The following is a 24,125-nucleotide window of genomic DNA, read 5'->3' as shown; positions in this document are numbered from 1 at the left end:
TCTAAAAGTGATAGGATTGCCAAGTTTAAAAGGGCAAGAACAGTCCTTGGCCTCACATGAATAAAAATTGAATGCAAGACTATTTCACGGAGGGGGAGGAAGGAAAGTAGAAATCCATAAACCACCTCCACCCAAAATGGGATCAGCATAGATATAAAGGCTCACGGACTGGGGAGTGGAGTTACTCTCAAGAAGGACTCACTCCTGGTGTCCGTGGCGGAGACAGTTTAATCCTCTACCAAGATGAAGCTGCTGCTGCTGTGTCTGGGGCTGACACTAGTCCGTGCCCATGGGCACATCGCAAGAAGCAACTTTGATGCATCCAAGGTAGAGTCATGGAGCGTAGCAACATCTGACTTTGGGGGGTGGTTTGCAGGATTTGGAAGCCAGGTGGGTCCTTTTCCATATTAGATAAAAGGAGTGGTTTCTGACCTGACCTAAGAGCAACTGCACTGTATTAAAACATGGCAGTGCCTGGGGACTTCCATTCTCACTTAAGGGACAATGGTTGTGCCCATTGACTTGACTTCTAATTTCATCTTCCCATCACCATTCTGAGTCCTAGCCCACTGACCCAAGTTCAAGAAGAAAAGTTTCCCATGTGATATCCCTTTGCCTCTTTTCTACCTTACTCATTTTTTTTTTTATTTTTTGCAGTTTTCAGGAAAGTGGTATACTGTTCTCTTGGCCTCTGACCAAAAGGAAAAGATAGAAGAAAATGGTAGCATGAGGGTTTTTGTGGAAGACATCGAGTCCTTGGAGGATGGTTCCTTAGCCATCACATTCCAAACAATGTAAGTGGGGCCAGTTTTAGTTGGGAAAGGGAAAATGAAATGTTAGGTGTGGTGTTTTGGACCTCTACACACACATGCACACACACACACACACACACACACACACACATGCACACGCACACACACACACACACATACATACTAGGCCTGAATCTAAAATCAGAGATTTTCATCTGGCATTGACCTAGACATTGGTGGACCTTGAACTTTTCAACAGAGTTGCTTATAGAAATACATTGATTAGAGCTGGGTGTGGTGGCGCACTCTTGTAATCCCAGCATTTGGGAAGCTGAGATACGAAGGATCGAAGGATTGCAGTTCGTGGACAACCTCAGCTACTTAGTGAGGCCCTCTGCAACTCAGTGAGACCTGAATTCAAAATAAAGAATAAAACATAGGGCAGGGGGTGTAGCTTGGAGGTCGAATGCCCCTGGGTTTCATTCCCAGACGTGCAAAAAAAAAAAAAAATTATTAGGAGTAAGAGAAAGGTTAAGTGCATGGGATTTGGAATCAACAGCCTGAATTAGAATCTATCTCTTACTAGTCATTGAGCAAGAAAATTCATTCTTTTCCACATTCATTTTCCCATCAGTAAAAGGATGATGATAATTTTTCCCCATGATTTCATGTGAGGATCCAGTCAAGTAGTATTTGTGAAACATACTCGAGAGTCTGAGAAATGGTGAACGGTCAGCTTCTGATATAGACACGTGACTATAGTATAGAAATATTAACAGTAGGAAGACCTAGTTATAATAATGATGGGAAGTAGTTCAAGTCACTCTTAATGTATTAAATTATGTAAAATATTTATAATTAAAGCTCTTGGTAATTGTACAAAAACTTGTTCAAAAGCTAAGTGGGATCAGAAACTCAAGTTATAGGTGGAGTAGAGGGTGAGGGAGCAAGCTTCTTTAATATATCCTGGGCACCAACTCATTCTGTTTTGCAGTACAAATGGAGAATGTATACCAAATGCTCTAATTGCTGACAAAGCAGAAGATGGTACCTATGCTGTTGAATGTAAGTATATGAAAAAAGTCTAAATTATATTTCCAACTGTAAGGAATTTACTAAACCCCAATATCTTTGGGATCATGACCAGTTTCCAGTTGATGCTTATACAAGTAGTATAATAGGGGCCATCTAAAGTCAATATCCTAAATTTATGAGAAACGTGAGGGTAAAAGTAAATACCTAACACATAATATCTTCAGATAAAGATGGCAATTTGGTCATCTGTACCTCCTGAAACAAAGATAGCTGGAAGAAAAAGAAAAGTAAGTTGGGCAAGACAGCTTTTCATTTTTTGCCATTTTTATAATTATACCTGGTGGCTGTTGCTAAATAAATTGCCCAATATATAGCACCAAATTGGTAATACTGGATTTATAGAGAGGACAGAGATAAATAAATGAGAGAAATGCCAAGGGAGGTGGCTAGGTCTCAGAGAGGACAGTAGAGGGTGAGTTGAGTTGCTGTGGCTAAGTTTTTCTACACTAGTGCTCTATTTATCAAGATCCCTTTTCCGAGACATCACTCATGAAACCCAGGAAGATGCAAATAGAAGGCATTAGACATCTTCATTATCTCTCCCAGAATAATATGCATTTGAATTTGTTTTTGTAAAGAGTACAAATTTTTCCATGGGCCAAAGAAGTTCTAAATTGAATTCTGTTTTCTTCACAGATGATGGACACAACACATTTTATGTAGTTGAAACAAATTATGATGGATATATCATATTCTATCTCAAGAATAACAATGATGGGAATGCATTTCAATTTTTGACACTCTATGGTAGAGTATTTTCATGATGACACTCATTTTGGGGTGGGGAGAGAGGAAAGAAACTTTAGATAAAAGGAACCTTCCCAATATTATCCTGGATCATCTCTTTCCCCACCCCTCTGAAGACAGATGCTTACCTTTGGTAATCTCTCAGACTCAATGATGGAAAAACTACGCAATGTCTCTTAATGCCAGAAATATATCCTACTGATGTCATTTTAGAACAGATTATAGCCTACCCAAGTCTCCTGTCCGGGCACCTAACTATTTCCATCCATTTTCCACTCTGTCTGGAACCTTTCCCTTCATCCACCTTTATAACCAATACACAAGACACAGTAGTTACTGTTATTCTTCCCACAGGCCGAACACCTGATTTGAGTCCAAAACTCAAAGAAAAGTTTGTGAAAATTTGTGAAGAGCATGGAGTGGTACAGGAAAATATATTGGACCTGACCAAAGTTGGTAAGTTGAGCACTCTGGCTTTGTCCCAAATTTCACATCAGAGAAGGGAGAATTCAAGCGAAGGTAGTCAGCCTCTCCCCATTGCCCCAACCTAGAGAATCACCTGGCTTCTCTCAGGGATTTCCACCATGGCAGGGTCTGAATGTGTTCTCTTCTGCCTCTGCAGATCGCTGTCTTCAGACTCGAGATGAACAAGAGGCCCAATAATACAGGTAGGTGATCTCTGATGCTGGTGTGGGTCAGGGACTAGTGTCTTCCAAAGCATTAGGAGCTGTATCTAGTGATTAAAATAAAAGTAATTTGGTCAGGACACTTGGTGAGGGGGAGCTTGAAATTTGGAGTTGGATGACCTTGGTTCAGGATCCAGTCCTACTCTGCCTGAGCTATTGAGCAAATGTCCTGAGATGTTTCTTAAAAGGGAAACAAGTGTCATTACAGAGTTTCACATGGGTGTAATGCAGGTGACAAAGGCTCAGTAATTGGTAATGTGCTAAAGATAATTAGGACAAAGTTTGAAGTGGAAAAAGAGTAGTAGAGACTGGGCATAGTGGTACAGTTGTGTGGTCCTTGTACTTGGGACACTGAGATAGGACGATCACAGGTTCAAGGACAGCCTCAGCAGTTCAATGAGTTTTTCAGCAACTTAGTGAGATCCTATTTCAAAATAAATAAATAAATAAAATAAGGCTGGGGTGGGGGTTAGCTCAGAGGTAGCCTGCCCTTAGGTTCAATCTCTAGTCTCACATACACAGGCAAAAAAAGTTAGTAGCGTATGAGTATACCTAAAATAGGTCTGGGTGTGTAATTCAGAGGTTTGTGTTTGTGGTCTGTTGTCTACATGTCACCCTATAATTTGTGATAAAAATGTCTTCCTTTTAACTCTGCACATCCCTGACTTCTCATTTGAGAATGGAGCTGTCTGACCTTATAAATTCCAAGTTTTCTCATCTGGCTCCTACATCTGACATACTATGGGGCTTTATCAGATAATGTATAGGAAGGTCTTAGGAACCTGCTTAAATCTAAACATTTACTCCACTTTATGCCCAAACATTTATTAAACTAAATCTAAACATTTACTAAAATGTAGCTATGGCTTTAGCCATTATCCTCCAATTAATGAAAAATTATTTAAAACTTCTTTTGCTAAAGATGTAAGAAGCAAGTCTCAAGTCCTTCACTCCCTTCTTCCATTATTCACAGATTCATTTGAAGGAAAGTTAAGAGCAATAGGGGAAAAGTCAGTGGAGACTCTTCCTCCCCTTAGTCTGGTAAATATCAAAAGTTAGAATTCAGGGGGTGATCTATTTCTTCACCATTTTTCTCTGGAATAGAATTTCTAGAGCCAAGCAAGGTGGTGCACACCTGTAATTCCAGCACTTGGAAGACTGGAACAGAGGATCTCAGGTTCAAGGCCAGCCTCAGCAACTTAGTTAGATCCCTCAGCAACTGAGCAAGAACCTCAACAACTCAGTTAGACCCTGTTTCAAAATAAAAATAGAAAAGAGAGTATAGCTTAGAGATAAATACCCCAGGTTCAATCCGCAGAACAAAATTTTTAAAAGAATCAGGAATTTCTTTTTGTCCTCACTTTAATGTGAGCATTGCATAATACATTTCTGTGCCCTCTTTATCTCCTCTGTTTAGTGCTGAGTGAACACTTTCTCACCTGGGCTCCAGCATCATCCCATCCTTATCGCTACAGCATCTTGTGACAAATTTGTGACCTGCTTTCCATCACTATCTCATATGAAGGTGTTAGCTCTACATCTCCAGCATCTGTATTCATTACTTAGAAGGATTCATCAATTCACAACAAATCAAAGATTTTTTTTCTAAATTTCTCTCCTTGCCATAGCCAGGGCAACTTTACATGAATGAGATCTTCCTCTGCCTGCTCAATAAACACTTAGCCTTGAAGTCGGGTTACTTGTCTCTGTGTGTGGGAAGACATGAGGCTGGTGGTGTGTGGATGAGGAAATTTCTGTGCCCTGCACCTACAAGAGCAGATTCTGAGTCTAGAGCCTCAGAATCTACCATGAGTATCAGGATTCACCCTCTTCTGAAGTGATCCCCAGCCATTTCCCCAGGTTCCCCGACTGCTGTTTGCCCTTCAGTTTGCCTATATTTTAGTGACCTGAGAGGAAAGACCATTATATCTGCCATGAGCATATGACTCATTCCCTAGTTCCTCCACCTTAGGATTCTCTTTTTCATTGGGGGCACTGAGATATAGACACTGCTAAGGCTGACTCCAGTTTGATGTGGTTCAGGACATGCTTTTTCCAAAAAAGAAATATGTTACAATTACAATTAAAGCCAGACATGGTGTCACACACCTATAATCCCAGTATTGGGAGGCTGACACAGGATGATCATAGGTTTGAAGCCAGCCTCAGGAACTGAGTGAGGCTCACATCAACTTACTGAGAGCTTGTTTCCAAATATAAAAATAAAATAGGTCTGGATGTGTAACTCAGAGGTTCTAGGTTCAATCACTAGTAACACACACACACACACACACACACACACACACACACACACATTTCAATTTTTAAAAAGGCTCAGTCTTAGATGGGTGTAGTGGCTCTCAACTATAATCTCAGTACTTGAAAGGCTGAGATAGTAGGATTGCAGGTTCATGACCAGTCTTTGCAATTTAGTAGGTGTCTCAGCAACCTAGCAAGATCTTGTTTCAAATATGAAAAACAGAGCTGGGTGTGATGGCTCATGTTTATAATCCCAGTCCTTGGGAGGCTGAGACAGGAGAATCACAGGTACAATGCCAGCCTCAGCTACTTAATGAGGCCTTCCACAAGTTACTGAGACCCCATTTCAAAATAAAGAATAAGCCAGGTGTGGTGGCGCACGCTTGTAATCCCCACAGTTAGGAGGCAGAGACAGGAGAATCACAAGTACAATGCCAGCCTCAGCTACTTAATGAGTCCCTCTACAAGTTACTGAGACCCATTTCAAAATAAAGAATAAGCCGGGTGTGGTGGCGCACGCTTGTAATCCCTGTGCTTGGGAGGCAGAGAAAGGAGGATCGTGCAGAACTGAAGCCAGCTGCACTGGCTTAAGAGACCCTATTTCCAAATAAAAAAGTATAAAAATAGGTCTGGGAGTGTAGCCAGGAGGTAGAAGGGCTTCCAGGAACCCCAGTACCACCAAAAAAAGAGAAAGAAACCTGAAATGATGAGAAGGAGAAATAACACAGAAGCAATGAGCACCCACAATACTACAATAACAAAACCCAGAATTGCAGAGATTGCCAGAAGGAAAAATCAGACAGTAGAAATGATACAGAATTTCTGAACTTAGAAAAAGCCTGAAAGAAATAAAGGAACAAATAATGAATCTGACACCCTGAACAGGAATCAGAAAGAAGCTCTGAAGGAAGTTAAGGAGGCAATCATTGAAATGAAGGCATCAATATAAACAATAAACAATAGATGAGACAACATAAAAATATAATTTTGCTCTTAGAAGATGATCACTACAAAAATGAGCACATAATATATCATTTAGATAAAAACAATTTGACAAAATGAATTGGACATCAAGATATGGGCCCATCTTAGAAAAGCTAACCTATAGCCAGGCATGGTGGCACATGCTTGCAATTCCAGGCTTGGGAAGCTGAGACAGGAGGATCGCACAGGTTCAAAGCCAGCCTCAGCTACTTAGTGAGGCTCTCAGCAACTTAGTGAGACCCTGTTTCCAAATAAAGTATAAAAAATTAGGTCTGGGAATACAGCCAGGAGGTAGAAAAACCCCTAGGTTCCACCCCCAGTACCACCAAAAAATAAATAAATAATAAATAATAAAAAAGCTAACCTATGAGTAATAGGCATAGAAGAGGGAATAGAAGGTGAAACCAAAGGGATCAACAATCTTTTCTAAGAAGTGATATCAGAAGATTGTACAAACATAGAACAAGAGGTCGATATTCAGGTACAGGAAATTTATAGAACCCCCTTTAGACAAGATTAGAGAAAAGGTTCATCATGCCACATAATAGTCAAACTGACTAACGTAGAAGGCAAGGAGAGAATCCTTAAGGCAACAAGAATAAAAGACCAAGTGACATATATAGGCAAACCAATTAGAATCACTCCAGATTTCTCAAGCCATGTCTTGAAAACCAAGAGGACCTGGAGCAATGTTTTCCAAACTTTGAAAGGAAACAACTTGCAACAAAATACTTCCTACCCAGCAAAACTGTCTCTCAAATCTGATGGGGAAATACAAATCTTTCATAACAAACAGAAGCTGAAGAATTTTTGTCTTTCAAACCAGCACTAGAGAAAATACTCAGAGATTAACTGCAAAGAAGAAATAAGTTATAAATGCCAGAACCAGAGAAACAAAAATTTGCATCAAGCAAACAACTAAGCAAAGAAGAGAAAACACAACTTCAAACAGAAGTTAAAACCATGACTCATTTTGGTGACTGCTTTTCCTAGCTGCAATAGAAAATCTAACTTTTTGACTACAGGTATATCCTTTGTTCAGTTCTGGGGATTAGAACCAAGAGTGTTCAGTATCTGAGCTACACCCCAGCCCTTTTTATTTTATTTTGAATCAGGGTCTTGCTAAATTGCTAAGGGTCTTACTAAGTTGCTGAGGCTGGCTTGAACCTGCAATTTTCCTCTCTCAGTCTCCCAAGTACTGGGATTACAAGTGTGTAAAACCACACTATGCTCCTAGTGGTCTTTGGTAGAAGGGTATTCACATATTTAGGACAAGAATGTAAACCCATTCCATGCATGGGATGCACCAGGCTAAATCACAATGGAAGGCTTGGTTTGATGTTGTGCATCCATCCAGAGAGTGGTAGAATGCAGAATAGCTTCAAGGATTTTTGCCTGAGCTGGTGAAAGGATGGAATTGTCATTTAATCCAGATTCTCAGGGGAACAGACTTAGTGTGGAAGTATAAGAATCTCAGTTTTTAACATTTGATTAGTTTACCGAGAGAGAGAGAGAGAGAGAGAGAGAGAGAGAGAGAGACAGACAGACAGACAGACAGACAGACACAGAGAGAGATATGAGATTATAATCTAGCATGATTTAATAAAGGTAGAATTCATTTTTCTCTCCTATGAACAATGTGGAGTGAGTCTTTCTTGTAGTCATTTAGAAAACCAGTTCTATGTATTAGGCCATGGGACAATGCCCTCATCCATGTGGTTAAAGCTGAATCTTAAGAAGTAAGCTAAAAGACAGGATGGCAGAGGCATAGTCTGCTGTCCATGCTACCTTGACCCCTGGTCAAGAACCCTGGAAGGTTCTTCCACATTCACCATCCTCCATGCCACAGCCCACTTTCTGCTCACACAGGTTTGGAGATATTACTTTAAGGATTAAAATGTCTCATGCTTTTGCTATAGGCCAAGCCTAAGTTTCCTTTGGCAATACAAATTCCTCAAAATTTAACAGTATAAATCATAAAACAAAAACAAACTTAGCTCCTTTCTGGTGTGTTTGCTCCTTGATTTCTCCATGTGCAGACAACCACAGTCCAAATTCTTATCTAGATATAAAGTTAAGCCTGAAAACTCTGGTATAGTCAAGCATGGCCTCTCTGATCTGCCCATGCCACCCCTTTCGCTGGATTTAATGGTGGCTACTTTTGGGCCATCTAAAACAGTGAATCTGAGTGGGGGTTGGTCCTTGAATCCCACCTTCTCTCTCAGTATCCAGGTGTCAGCTGGTATATCCAAGGGCTAGTTGTGTTGTATTCAACAGCGAAGGCTGAGTGAAAAGGGAAGTGATATCGTAAATGCAAGAACAGGGTAAACCACAGATAGAATGAAATAGAATGAGAGTATGAGTTTGGTAAGGTAGTAGAGAGATAGTGAGTATGTATCAGTAGTCTAGTAAACAAAGTAGAGTTTTTAGTATAGTGATATCAAGTGGATTTTAGTACAAGACAAGAAAAAGAAAAGAGAAAAATGATAGAAAGGGATAGATAGAAGAGAGTAGATATATACAAGGGTAGAAGCTTGAGATAGGCGTTGGGTAGAGAGCAAACACAAAACAAACAAAGCAAAACAAAAATAATGCAGCCCTACAAATATATGAATATTCAACAGACGGGGCCTTTGCAGTCTCTCGCTGTGCAGACACTGAGTGCCACCAGCACCTCTCCAACTGCAAGCCTGATTTTCTGAGTCTTTCTCCATCTATAGAGATGGCCAGTATCGATGGGGCTGGATCTAGTGTTAAGCACAGGTCACCCTCCACACTTTCCCCAGATGTGGAGTCTTGGTCTTCCCCTGCTCTGTAGGTGGTGGATGCCTCTGAGACCAAACTCAATATAAGAATCTATGTTTTCCACATCTAGGGCTGGGCTGCTCTGACTTCTCCCCATTTATCACAAATGAGTGGTCTGTGGTGATCCTGGAGATTCTACTAGTTGGATCTAGTGTTAAGCATAGGTCTCCCCCCACACTTTCCACTGATGCAGAGCCTGAGACTCTGAGCTTCTGCTATATCCAAAAGTAGACTCTACCCCCACCTTTGCTGGGTTATACCGCAAAGTCTTAGACCCAGGGAGATTATCGTGGCTGTACAAGTCCTGGGGGCACTGTGAGGGGCATTCTACCATGGGGATGGCAGCTTCACTTACAGTGTTGTTGAGTGCCACTCTGTATCTCTGGAGGGCGTGGTGAGCTCAGCCGCCACTGCTGCAAATTGTAGCCGGTGTTTGAGAAGGAGAAACTGATGGCTTACAATTCCAGTGATCTGCAGCTGCTTACCTCAAGTCCTTGGTTGTTTTCCTGTTCGTTTCTGGGGTCGGGTGCAGTGAGGCAAGATGACACCACTGTGTTGCCCAAGGACACGAGGCAGGTGGGAATTTTTTCTGCTCTCTGATTGCTTGTTTTCTTCTGCCTTTTACTTATTGTGCTCTTTTTATAGTTATGATATTTTCTGGCTTTTGTAAGAACATTATTTTTAAGGCAATGGAGATCAGGCATCAGTAGGACTCGTATGTGCTTCTTCCTCAGTCGCCATCTTCCTAGAAGTCAAAATACTGCTTTTTAACAAAGTCTTAGGTGATGTTCTATTCATACTTGGACTAGCAAGGCATTAGATTATTTAAATGGATTGAAAGAACACTTACTAGCTCTCCACAGAATTAACTTTTGAGATGGGAGTAAAGAATGATGAGAAACTACCTCTGAGGTATACCTGCAAGTATATTTTATTTTTTTATTTTGAAAAGATTTTTTATTTTGAAAAGATTTTGCCAAGTTGCTAATGTTGGCCTTATACCTGTGATCCTACTGTCTCAGCCTCCCAAGTACTGGGATTACAGGTTATGTGTCACCTTACCTGACTGCTTTGTTTCTTTTCTTTTTTCTTTTTTGCAGTACTGGGGAATGAAGCCAGGGGCATTCTAAATCCAAGATACACCCACCCCCATTCTGGTTTTTATTCCTTTTTTTAAAAAAAAAACAGGGTCTCAGCTAAGTTGCTGAAGTTGGCCTTGAACTTGTGATCCTCCTATCTTAGCCTCACAATACTTGAATTTTAGGCATTAGCCACTGTGTCTGGCTCTTTATCTATTTTTAATAAAAATATATAAAGTGGTTATTGTGGTATCTAAGTGGTTATTGTCATGAGAAAACACAATAACTTCTGTGAGTTCTTGGCTTTCATGGCAAAAAGGAATTTCAACACACACCAATCAGAAATAAAGGCAGAGGTTTTACTTAGGAAAGCAAGAAATTCTGGGAGGGGAGGGGAAAGACAGGCCATCTTAAGAGGTGGAGAGCTAGCCGGGTGTGGTGGCACACACGCTTGTAATCCCCACGCTTGGGAGGTGGAAGCTAGCTGCGCTGGCTTAAGAGACCCTGTTTCAAAATACAAAATAGGTCTGGGAGTGTAGCCCGGAGGTAGAAGGGTTTCCAGGAACCCCAGTACCACCAAAAAAAAAAAAAAAAAAAAAAAAAAAAAGAGGTGGAGAGCTTCTTAATAAAAGCAAGAAAGAAAGTCTGACACTTTCTCAGTTCTTTTATAGGACTTCTTTGATGAAGTGGGTGGGTCTTAGTCTTCAGGTTCCCCTGGCAAAAAGAGGTGGTAGATAGATGGGAGTCTGACCTTTGTCTTCCTCGTGGACCCTTTGTTCGCTAGGCATCTTAGAAATCTCTGGTGGAGCCGGGCGTGGTGGCGCACGCTTGTAATCCCTGCACTTGGGAGGCGGAAACAGGAGGATCGTGCAGGTTCATAGTCAGCCTCGCTAGCTTAAGAGACCCTGTTTCCAAATAAATAAAAAATATAAAATAGGTCTGGGAGTGTAGCCTGGAGGTAGAAGGGCTTCCAGGAACCCCAGTACCACCAAAAAGAAAAAAAAGAAATCTCTGGTGGGGAAAAGGCCATGTGATTAAGGGTGTGGCTTCAGCCTAAGACACACCCTGAAGGAATTAGAGATATGACCTTTCCAGATTTTAAAACTATATTTTCCTTTCTTTTCCATTTTGTCTCCTTTCTACCAAAAACTTTATTTCTTCAATTCTACCTCATCATTATGAAGAACAATTATCTGGTTCCTTGCCTTAAAGGACTTGCTTCTTGTTGGGATACCAAGCAAAGGGTAAACTAGATTTGATGTAAAAGTATCTAAAGTTAATGCCGGCTATGTGCTGAGCTCAAGAGGAAATAGCAAACAGAAGAATGTAAATGAGTTCTTTGTTTTTTTGTACCAGGAATTGAACCCAGGGACATTCTACCTCTAAACTACACCCCCAGCCATTTTTATATTTTGTTATAAAACAGGCTGCCTGTATAATGTATAATCACCTTGGCACCTAGGGAACAAAAAAAGGCTTCCATTTGGCACATGAATCTAATAAGGTCCTGTTTATTACGATTCTTCCAGGCCTTGAATCTGCCTTGGTATCATATATTCTGACTTGAACATTTCTACCGGCTTTCTCAATGAGTGACTTGTTCAGTTAAGCAAAAGTGTGATTGAGGACAAGGTCACTAAGTCCATTTCCCATTAGCTAGTTAGTTTCAACCAAGTTACCTGGTTATAAATGTATAGTTATCTGGTCTTATGTGGACTCCTTACACCCCTTCCTCACATGCTGGGTCATTACTTGGGTCAGATGTTTCTCAAATACCTGACAGATTGTCACTATTCTTTTGGGTCACTTATAAAATGCTCCACATGAGCCAGGTATGGTGGCACATGCCTGTAATCCCAGTAATTGGGAGCCTGAGGAAGGAAGATCACAGGTTCAAAGCCAGTCTCAGCAACTAAATTGAGATCCCTACCAACTTGACAGAACCCTGCTTCAAAATAAAAAATAATCGCTGGGCGTAGTGGCGCACGCTTGTAATCCCCGTGCTTGGGAGGCGGAGACAGGAGGATCGCGCAGGTTCGAAGCCAGCTGCGCTGGCGTAAGAGACCCTGTTTCAAAAATATAAAATAGGTCTGGGAGTGTAGCCCAGAGGTAGAAGGGCTTCCAGGAACCCCAGTACCACCAAAAATAAAATAAAATAAAATAAAATAAAAAATAAAATAGGGTTGGGGGTGCAACTCAGAGGTAGAATGCCCCTGGGTTCAGTTCACAGTAACACACATGCGCACACACACACACACACACACACACACACACACACACACTGCTCCATATGTAGTATCAAGTGGAGGAGTCTTAATACAGCTGGTGACCAGGTACTTGATTTAAAGCCCTGACTGGAAAGGGGTAATTCTTGCTTTTTTGCTTTTTGCTATGGGAGCATTTTCTAATTCCTTTTTAGAAAAGCCATAATCCTTGGGAGGCTGAGACAGAAGGATCACAGGTTTATGGCCAGCCCAGCATCTTAGTGAGGTCCTCTGCAACTTGGTGAGACTCTCTTTCAATAAAATAAAAGGTCTGTGAATGTAGAATAAAGTGAGAAGTAGAATGTCCCTGGGTTCTATCCATAGTATTCATCCCCCCAGAAAAGAAAAGCAACAATCCCACATCACCTAAGCCACCGACAAACACCTGTTGACCGAGAGAGTTGTTGCTTGATCTTCACTTTGCAGACATTTGCTGCTGCACCTGTAGTACTGCATTCTGAAGAAATCTGAATGTAATTTCTTTAATAGTGACAGATATCAGTCAGACACCTCTCGGGGCCTACATTACCTAATTCTTTTACTTCTAATTTAATCATTTCCCTTCATGTTAAAAAAAAAAGTCCTGATTTGTTTAAGTGGAGTAAAAGATTAGGGCTCCATGATCAAACAGTTGGGGGTTCAAATGTGTGTTCTCCCATATTGGCTGTGTGACCTTCGTATGATGAATTAACCTTTCTCTTTTTTACTGGTGCATTGCAGTCATACATCTTAATGAGGTAGGATATGCTAGAGGCATACATGCACATATCACTCATTTAGCCCTTCTAAATTCTTACCCCATCCCCTCCCCCTCCCCCTTCTCATGTTTGGCTTAGTGATTGAATTTGATGTTTGTGATTGATTGATGTTTGTGATTGATTGATGTTTGTGAATGTACGCCATGTGCATTATAGAATTTCCCCCCCATCCCACTCAGTTAGGTTGCCTTATTTGGTTTCTCCTTCTTTGTCTAGAGTTCCTCCTATGACCTATTTTCTCCCGAGCTTCCTCATGTTAGGGAGAGTATCCAATTTTTTATTTTTTGTGACTTATTAATCTCACTTAGCATCACATTCTTCAATTCCATCCATTTCTCTACAAATGATGTAATTTTGTTCCTATTTATGGCTGAGTAAAATTCCATTGTGTACATATCTCATAGTTTTATAATCCATTCATTTGTTGATGGACATCTTGGCTGGCTCCATAGTTTGACAATATTGAATTGTGCAGCTATGAACATAGATATGCATGCTATTTTATTTATTATTATTATTATTTTTTTTTTTGGTGGTACTGGGGATGGAACCCAGGGGACTTCTACTATGGGCTACACTCTCTGACCTATTTTATATTTTTTATTTGGAAACAGGGTCTCTTAAGCCAGCTGAGGCTAGCTTTGAACCTACGTGATCCTCCTGTCTCAGCCTCCCAAGCACGGGGATTACTAGCGTGCGCCACCACGCCCGGCTTGCTATTATTATTTTTTATTTTTATTCCCCTTCTTTTGGGTAGATACACAAAGTGGTATTGCTGGATCATATGGTAGGTTCACTCCCATTCTTCTGAGGATCCTTCACAGTGTTTTCCAAAGTCATTACACTAATTTGCAACCTCACCAACAATGTACTAGAGTTCCTAATTCTCCACACCCTGGCCAGCATTTGCTATTGTTTGTGTTTTTAATGATTTCCATTCTAATGGGAATTAAGTAAAATCTCAGGGTAGTTTTGATTTGCATCTCTCTGATTGCTTAATAGTGGTGAACATTTTTCATACATTTATTGGCCATTTAACTTTCTTCTTTTGTGAAGTATCTATCTAGTTCAATAGCCCATTTTATGATTGGGTTATTTGTTATCTTTGCAGTTGATTTGAGTTCACTTGCATTCTCTGTATATTCTAGTCCTCTATTGGAGGAATAGTTGGCCAGAATTTTCTCCCATTCTGTCGGCTCTCTGTTCGGGTTCTTGATAGTTTCCTTTGCTGTACAGAAACTCTTCAGTTTAATGCAATCCCACGTATTTATCCACCTTTTAATTTCTTGTGCCTTTGGGGTCTATTGAGAAAGTTTTTACCTGTGCCTATGTGTTGCAGTGTTGAATCTATGCTTTCTTTAAGGAGATGCCAGATCTCTGGTCTGATTTCCAAGTGTTTGATCCATCTTGAATTGACTCTTGTGCAGGGTGAGAAAGAGGGTTTTATTTTCATTTTTTTATATTTGGTCAACCAAATACAAAACAAATACAACATTATTTGTTGAAGAGGCTATTTTTTTATCAGTGTATTATCAGTGTATTTTTTTTTTTTGGTCCCTTTTCAAAAATCAATTAGTTGTGTGTAGATTTGCTTCTGAGTCTTCTATTCTGCTCCACTGGTCTATGTATCTGTTTTTGTGCCAATAACATGCTGTTTTATTACTATGGCTTTGTAATATAGTTTGAAGCCAGATATTGTTATATCTTCTGCATGGTTTTTGTTGCTGAGAACTACTTTGGCTATTCTGGGTTTTTTTTTTTGTTCTGTTCCCAATGAATTTAAGGTTGATTTTTCTATGTCTGTGAGGAATGGCCTAGGCAATTTAATAGGTATTGCATTGAATCTGTCAATCACTTTTGGAAGAATGGTCATTTTGATGCTATTTATTCGGCTTATCCAAAAGCATGGAAGATCTTTTCATCTCCTAAGATGGCCTTCGATTTCTTTCTTTCTTTCTTTCTTTCTTTCTTTCTTTTTTTTTTTTTTTAGTGTCTTATAATTTTTCCTTGTAGAGGTCTTTTATTTCCTTGGTTAGATTTGTTCCTAAGTTTTTTTGTGTGGAATATACTTAAACTTTCTGAGTTTTAGTTTATACCACTGTAAAACAGGATTATAGCTCATACCATGTATAGCCTTATGAAGATTAAATGAAATAATATTTATAAAGCTCTTATATCTTTCCTGAATTCTTAGTTTATTTCCGGCATCAAAATATTAGTTTTATATTTCTGGCCCTAGGGCAGATGAAATTTATACTGCGGCCAAATATGTGTTCATTGTAACTATTTGTCTTTGTAAGTGGACTCAGTATAATCCTATCCATGGAACCCCATCAGCATTTAAAGTCCATTGACTTTGAACAAAACCATTTTTCTTTTTTTTTTTTAATTTTATTTTATTGGTGCACTGTATTCATACATCATAGTGGGATACAAACTTTTGTAGACATACATGCACACATCGCCCAGTCAGCCCCCACCCGATCCCCACCCCATTCTCTCCCCATCCCTCCTTCCCATGCTTGGCTTAGTGGTTGACATCTAGTATTATAGCAATTTATCCAAAATTAAAAATGATAATCTCACATAACAGTTTCATTTGTCTGATACCAAGCGTTTGATGATTTAAAGATAGCATTTCAATATTTCTTTTTGCTTTCTTTCTTACTAGAGCATATTTTTTTCTGTTTTTTTAGGTGAAACTATCATATATTTATATATTTATTTTTCAGAAAAAAATCTATCCTAATATGGAATATGAATTCTAGATACCCAAAACGATCTTGAAAAAGAACAAAGCTAGCAGATATATATTTTCTGATTTCAAACCATATAAAGCTACAATAATTGAAACAGTGTAGTACTGTTCTAAAGGCAGATATATAGACCATTGGAGTTAAATACAAGCCTAGAGCTAAATTCTTCCCTATATTGTCAAGTTATTTTTGACAAGGTTTCCACGAACATTTGGTGGTGGAAATAATAATCTTTTAACTAAATATTGTTGAAAAATAATAATTACATGGAAAAGAATAAAATTGGACCCTTACCTAATCCCACATACAAGTATTAACTCAAAATAGATAAAAGACCTAAATATAAATCTTAAGACTATAAACTTTTAGGAGAAAATCTGGGTCATAAAACCTCACAACATTGAAATTGGCAGTGATTTCTTGGATATGATTTCAATGGCACAGGCAACAGAAGAATATACAAACTCCCTAAAAAATAAAAGAAAATGTTGTATATCCAAAGACAATGTAAACAGAGTTAAAAGTTACTAATAGAATTGGATAAAATATTTCCAAATGCTATATCTGAAGGTATATTAATATTCCAACTAGAAATCCTAAAAATTAACAACAATAAAGGCAAACAATACAACTTAGAGATAGGTAAAAGACTAACATAAATAATGAATCTCCACAGATAACCAATCTTAGTTGTCTGTTGGAGGGAAACTCTTATTTCTCTGGTTCTGGTGAGTGTTACCTATTTCTTCTTTGTAGTTAATCTCTTTGAGTATTTTCTCTAGCGCTGGTTTTGAAGACATAAATTCCTTCAGTTTCTGTTTGTCATGGAAGCTTCTTATTTCTCCATCTAATTTGATAGAAAGTTTTGCTGGATAGGAAATTTTTGGCTGGAAGTTGTTTTCTTTCAGAGTTTGGAATATGTTACTCCAAGCCCTTCTGGCTCTCATGACTTGGTTTGGGAAGTCTGGAGTGATTCTAATTGGTTTGCCTCTGAATGTCAGTTGGCCCTTTGTTTTTGTTGCCTTTAAGATTCTCTGCTTGGCTTCCACATTGGTCATTTTGACAATTATATGGCGTGGGAAACCTCTTCTCCGATCCTGTCTAAAGGGAGTTCTATAAGTTTCCTGGATCTGTGTATCAACCTCTTGCTCTATATTTGGAAAATTTTCTGCTATTACTTCCTTGAAGAGATTGTTGATCCCTTTGGTATCACTTTCTTTTCCCTCCTCTATTCCAATTATTCTTAGGTTAGCTCTCTTAAAATGGGCCCATATTTCTTCAATGTCAGATTCCTGCTGTTGGATATTTTTTTCTAGATTAGAAACTATGCATTCATTTTTGGATTGCTCATCTTCTAAGAGCGAGATTCTGTTCTCCATGTGGTCTAATCGGTTGTTTGTGCTTTGAATTGAGGCCTTTACTTCATTAATTGCATCCTTTATCTCTTTTTGGCTCTCTCTGAGTTCTTTTCGAAGCACCTCTATTATTTCTACAGTTATTTTCCTGATTTGATCTTCTAGAAATCTCTGATTTTCTGTTTTATCAGGTTCTGATGTTGTGGGGTTGTGCACATTCATTACTCCAGTGTTATTCCTCTTTCCCATGATTTCGGAGGTTTGTGCCTTCTCTGGGTTCTTCCCTTGGGTCACTATGGCTTCACTTAAGGTGCTCTGGATCTCGAGTCTGTATTATCTCAGACCCCACTACTCCTTTACTGGGTTTTATCACAGAGTCTCCGACCCAGGGAGTCGATAGAGGCTGCTTTAAACTATGGGGGGTGCCAGGTTGCACGTTCTCCTATGGTGTGATATCTCTGCCACCACCACTCCCTCACTGGGTCAAGTCCCAGGAGGCCCAATACTGCGATTTCTCCTCTGTGGCCCGCAATTTGACTCACTGTTCTTGAGTACGCAGATGTAGCTGTACTGGACTCGGTGAATTCACTGCTGCTGCCGCCGCCGGTAGCAATATGGCGCCTCTGCCACGCCCTCGGCCATGAGGCTGGCGTATTTTTTCTTCTCTGGTTTTGATTTCCACTCTGAATCCCTGCAGCGTGTGCTGAGCTCAGCCACTGGGAGCTTTAAATGCTGTCTGCGCCGAAAGATCCCGCCTGGCTGTTCCGCAGCGGCTCACCTGACTTGCTGTAGCCGTCTGTTGAGTTCGCCGCTGCCGCCGGCAGTATGGCGCTGCTGCCGTGTCCTCGGGCGCGTGTGTCTCCTCTGTGGCCCTGAGCTCTGTTCTCAGTCCGCTTTCTCTCTGGAGCCTGGTGGTTTTTTTTGTTTTTCTGGTGATGGTGTTTTCTGGCTATGAAAGGCGCTCTCTTTGTGGTAATGGAGATTGGTTGTTAGCGGGACTCTTAAGCCCCGCTTTTCTCGGTCGCCATCTTCCCGGAAGTACCATTTTTCTTGATTAACAGATTGCTTCAAGTTCATTGAATTCTAAAGATCTCAAACAAAAAGCTAGCTGATGCAACTGGACTCTGAATGTAGCAGTTTGAATTCAGGGTCACTGTAAGGGCCATGTTCCTGGAACAACTTTTTTTTTCTCATAATCTCTAAAATTATTTTAATGGGCAAATAAAAACTGTATTTATCTATGGCATACAACATGAGGTTTTAATATATGTATACATTATGGAATTTAGCCCTGAACAAACTTTTGTCAAGAGCCAGGCTCATACTTGGTTGGCCCATGAAACAGAAGGTCTGCAGGCGGACTGGCTGTCCAGGGTGGTGACAGTAGACAGGATTTCTATTTCATCTGTCAGCTACTGTTTTTTTTTTTTTTTTTTTTTTTTTTTTTGGTGGTACTGGGGTTTCTGGAAGCCCTTCTACCTCCGGGCTACACTCCCAGACCTACTTTTACATTTTTTTATTTGGAAACAGGGTCTCCTAAGCCAGCGCGCGCGGCTGGCTTCGAACCTGCGTGATCCTCCTGTCTCTGCCTCCCAAGGGCGGGGATTACAAGCGTGCGCCACCACGCCTGGCTGTCGGCTACTGTTGAACCCACTATTGGTCCTCACATGGAAGAAAGGAAGGAATCCATTTTCTGGGGCTCACAGCTTGGCACCACAACTCAACTCCCATCCCTCTCTCCCTGGCATAAGCACAGAACCTCTGCTTCCCAGACACTCTCCGTTGCCTCCCTAGGGACGAGGCAAGAGACAGAGTCCACCGATGCCTGTTTGCCTTCAAAGTTTGCATTCCTTACTCAAAACCCCTCATCTGTCTGTGTACTAAAAACTAGGTGACTACTGTAATCAAACCAAATCATGCTCTGCCATTTTATCCATTCCTATCGACTCTTCTATTTTCCTATTCCTTCTATTCTGCACTTTCCACCTTGTAGTTAGTTTATATCTAAATCACTCCCACACTGGCCAGGAGTTTCTTTTTTGATTTGTTTTTTTCGGGACTGGAGATGGAACCCAGGGGCATTCTGCCTCCAAGCTACACTGCCAGCCCTATTTTTTATTCTTTATTTTGAAACAGGGCCTCACCGAGTTGCAAAGGGCCTCACTAAGTAGCTGAGGCTGTCCGCGAACCGCAATCCTCCTGTCTCAGCCTTCCAAGTGCTGGGATTACAAACGTGCACCACCACATCCAGCACTGGAGTGTCATTTAAGGGAAGGAATCCCATTGCAAAGTGAAGCATCACTCCTGATTAATGGAATATTAGTTGAGCTTTTATCTGAGACTTTCCTCCACGGGCTCCCTCTACTCATGTGGCCCAACAATAGGAATCAGGATCACTGGCCAACAGCGATATTCCTATTTACTAGAGGATTTTCCAGGTTTCTTGTATTAACAAGAGTCCCTGGTGACTTTAGTGGACGAACATTCCAAAGGTAACACCATGTATCAGGTGCTTCCTCAGATCTAATAGTGAACAAGAACAATGACTTCACCCTTCAGAAGGGAGTTTGCTTTCTGAATAAAAACAGAAGCAGAGTTACAAGGTGGCATAAAGGAGCACAGAAGTGGTTAGAGTTGGTGGGATGAGGTTGAGGCGGGCCTCGCCACAAGAGCAGCCACTGTGCCTGCGTCTCACAACCCAGCAAGGGGGCTGCACTTTGAAACCCTGGTGGCCCACAGGCTGCTTTCTATTTCTAGAGAGATTCAAATGAGGGGAATAAAGTACACAGCTTTTCCCACCACTTGTCAAGCTCAGTACTCCCATCTTAGGGCCAGGAAAATACACAGCTACCCATGATGGCTGAAGTTACATAGGATTCAGAATACCAGTGGCTGAACACAAACTGGGAATGATCACACAGGGGCTAGAATGGTTTTTGGTGTGTGTGAATATGTGTGTGTGAATGTGTGTGTGTGTGTGTGTGTGTGTGTGTGTGTGTTGCTGGGGATTGAAACAGGGGCATTCTACCTCCTAGATACAACCCCAGCCCTATTTTATTTTTTATTTTGAAACAGAGGTGAAATTTCTAGCTAGAATCTCTCTATATCTATCTGTCTGTCTATCTATCTATCTATCTATCTATATCTAGATAAATAGATATAGATATATTTGGATATATATGTATACCTATAATATATAAGCATATATATTATATCTTTATTGGTACACTTTAGTCTCACATAATAATATAGTTCAGTGGACAGCACTTGGTGAGCTAACCTTCCCCCAGGGTCCTCCCACTCCCTCCCTTTCCTCAAACATGATACTTGATACCGAGGAAGGCACTGGTATTCTCATGTACGCATGTAATACCAATGGAAGTGCCTCCTAGGTTAATTTTCGCTTCTCTACCATACCCTCCCCTGAGACACCCCCTTGCTCCTCTGGAATCTAACTTCCCTCTCATATCCCCATACTCTCTTCTTCTGCAAATGAGAGAAAACGCATGACTCTCACTTGCTGTGACTGGCTAGTCTCACTTAACATAACGTTTTCCAGGTTGGGATGGCTGTTTAAAGAGGTCCACAGAAAGGAGGCCACAGCAGCTAGGTTCATTGCCTGGGTCCCACCTCCTCTGTGACACCAGCCTCTCTCTGTTTGGGGGGGCCTGTTAGCACAAGGAAGGAAAGGAGCCGCAGCTTTTAATGACCTAGCTGGCAGCACAGGATCCTGACTCCACTTTCTTCTCAGCTGGAATGATGCTCCTACATGCCTCTTGCATCCCCACACCCTCCCCACATTCAGAACCTGAGGGTCGCCTTGTCCAGGGAAGTGCTCACCCACCAGCCCAGTGAATGCCTGCACAGCACCCCACTGAATCCCCCCTAATCCACTAGGCAAATATAATTATCCTTGGTAAGAGGAAACAAAGGTTTTACGAGGCCAAACCTGTCCCCATGGCCTCAAAATGGCAGAGATTGGAATGAACCCCGTAACTGGCAACTGATTGTAAGCATTCTATCTCTGAGCAACAACCCTGGTTTGATTTTTAGTTGGAAGCACATTCTTGCTGGGTTTGCCAAGGTAGGTCTTGAACCTGCAATCTTCGTGCCTCAGCCTCCCAAGTACTGGGATTACAGGTGTGCAGCACCACGCCTGGCTCCATGTGTGCTCCTAAGCACTTTCTACATGATGCCACCTCCTCAGCAACACACCTTTACTATAGTCGAGAGTGGGTGTCATTCAGGTCCTCTCCTATACTTATAGATTTATTTATTTATTTGCGGGTCTGGGGATGGGACCCAGGGGCATTCAACCTCTGAGCTATATCCCCTCCCCCATTTTTTATTCTTTATTTTGAAACAGGGTCTCCCTAAGTTGCAGAGGGCCTCACTAAGTACCTGAGGCTGTCCTAGAACCTTGATCCTCCAGTCTCAGCCTCCCAAATGCTGGGATTACAAGCGTGCGCCATCACGCCCGGCTTACTTGTAGATTTAAACATGTGGGTACATGTAGCCTTTCTCCAAATACACTGACAGCTCTCCGAAGGATGAGGTCTTGTTCTTCTGTTCTCCTAGGATCATGGTATAGACTTACACATGATACTAGTTCATTTATTGGGTGAGAGGCCAGGCTGCAGTGGTTGGGTTCAGAGAATAATGACTAATTAAAATGTACTGAATACCAGATCCTGCCCATACTTTATGGTCAGTAGTAGTAGTAGTGGTGGTGGTAGTAGTATTTATACTACTGGGAATTGAATTTAAGAGCATTCTTCTTCTGAGCTACTTCCCCACCCCTATTTTATTTATTTAGTATTTCAGGGTCTTGCTGTGGTCTTTGTTAAGTTGCTGAGGCTGGCCTCCAAGTACTGGGATGACAGGCATGAGCCAGCACACTCCGCTCTCTCCTCTTTTGTTTGTTTTTGTTTTGATTGTGGTGCTGATGATCGAACCTGGGGCCTTCAGCATGCTAGGCAAGCACTCCAACACCGAGCTAATGCCCAGCTACAGACAGTATTTTATTCAAGCCTATTTTAATGCTTTCAGAGAAGGGCTATGCAGCTTCTTTGGTAGAGGCAATTTCAGTGTTTCTGTGGTTTGTAAAAACTGAGTGCTTCACCTGATTCCACATCCACATAGGGCAGCGAAGCAGGGATTCACCACACGTTCCATCCCACAGTGATGCCCACTGCTGCCGCATATAATTGACTTTCTGATTCCAAGCCAGACCCAGAGTTAACTGTGATTGCAACTGACAGCTCTTGAGAGCATCTACTATTTTCCTTGAGAATGTATTTTGAAACATGTAGCTTCACTGAGTAAATATAAAAACAATCAGATTGCCAAGTTGAAAAGGGCAAGAGCAGTCCTTGTCCTCGCATGAATGGAACTGAATGCAAGACCGTTTCACAGGAGGAGGAGGGGAGGTGGAAATCCGTGAACCACTATCACAAGCAGGAGCCTGATGGATATAAAGGCTCAGGGGCTGGGGAGTGGAGTTGCTCTCAAGAAGGACTCACTGCTGGTGTCTGTGGGAGACGGTCTACTCCTCTACCAAGATGACGCTGCTGCCTCTGCTGTGTCTGGGGCTGACATTAGTCCGTGCCCACGGACAAGTCATGAGAAGCAACTTCGATGCTTCTAAGGTAGAGTCATGGAGCATAGCAATGTCTGACTTTGGGGTCAGAAGCCAGGTGAATCATTTTACATATTAGATAAAAGGAGTGATTTCTGTCCTGAACTAAGAGCAACGGCACTGTATTAAAATATCAACTTGACTGGGGCATTCTACCTCTGAGCTATACCCGAAGCCCTATTCTGATTTTTTATTTTTGAAACAGGATCTCACTAAGTCGTGGAGGGCCTCACTAAGTAGCTGAGGTTGTCCACAAACCACGATCTTCTTGTCTCAGCCTCCCAAATGCTGGGATTACAAGCATGCGCCAACACACCTGGCTCTGACTTGACTTTTTTTTTTTTCTTTTTTGGTGGTACTGGGGTTCCTGGAAACCCTTCTACCTCCGGGCTACACTCCCAGGCCTATTTTATATTTTTATTTGGAAACAGGATCTCTTAAGCCGGCGCGGCTGGATTCAAACCTGCACGATCCTCCTGTCTCTGCCTTCCAAGCGCGGGGATTACAAGCGTGCGCCACCACGCCCGGCGTTGACTTGACTTTTTATTTCATGTTCTCATCAGCATTCTGAGTCCCAGCCAAGTTCAAAAAGAAAAGTTTCCCAAGTGATAGCCTCTCGCCTCTCTTTTCCCTCAATCATTTTTCTTATTTATTGCAGTTTTTAGGGAAGTAGTTTTCTATTTTCTTGGCCTCTGACCAAAAGGAAAAGATAGAAGATGGTAGCATGAAGGTTTTTGTGGAAGACATCCAGGCCTTGGAGGATGGTTCCTTATTCTTTTAATACTATACAATGTAAGTGGGGCCTTTTTCAGTTGGGAAAGCAAAATGAAAGAATACATATATTGTTTTTGGAGCTCTATGCACGCATTGGGGGCTTTCTAGAAGAGTTGTTTATGGAAATACATTTATCAGAAGTAGAAGAAAAGTTCAGAGCACGGGATTTTGAA

General features: G+C 41.2%; 1 protein-coding gene across 1 annotated transcript in view; it reads left to right on the top strand.

The window, feature by feature from the left end:
- Positions 1 to 243: 243 nt before the first annotated feature.
- LOC308272127 (allergen Fel d 4-like) overlaps positions 244 to 24,125 on the top strand; it is a gene marked incomplete at both ends in the record, with an annotated part of 25,811 nt that continues 1,929 nt past the window's right edge. The window contains 4 exons of the mRNA XM_080708910.1: positions 244 to 327; positions 658 to 794; positions 1,747 to 1,817; positions 2,949 to 3,050. Of these exons, the coding sequence (XP_080565036.1) occupies positions 244 to 327; positions 658 to 794; positions 1,747 to 1,817; positions 2,949 to 3,050 (394 nt within the window). The remainder of the gene's footprint in view (positions 328 to 657; positions 795 to 1,746; positions 1,818 to 2,948; positions 3,051 to 24,125) is intronic.

The sequence above is a fragment of the Muscardinus avellanarius genome (assembly GCF_963383645.1).
Source record: "Muscardinus avellanarius genome assembly, chromosome: 13".
In the NCBI taxonomy this organism is placed as follows: domain Eukaryota; kingdom Metazoa; phylum Chordata; class Mammalia; order Rodentia; family Gliridae; genus Muscardinus; species Muscardinus avellanarius.
The sequence above is the reverse complement of the archived record's forward strand: the minus strand, read 5'-3'. Positions and strand labels throughout refer to the sequence as shown.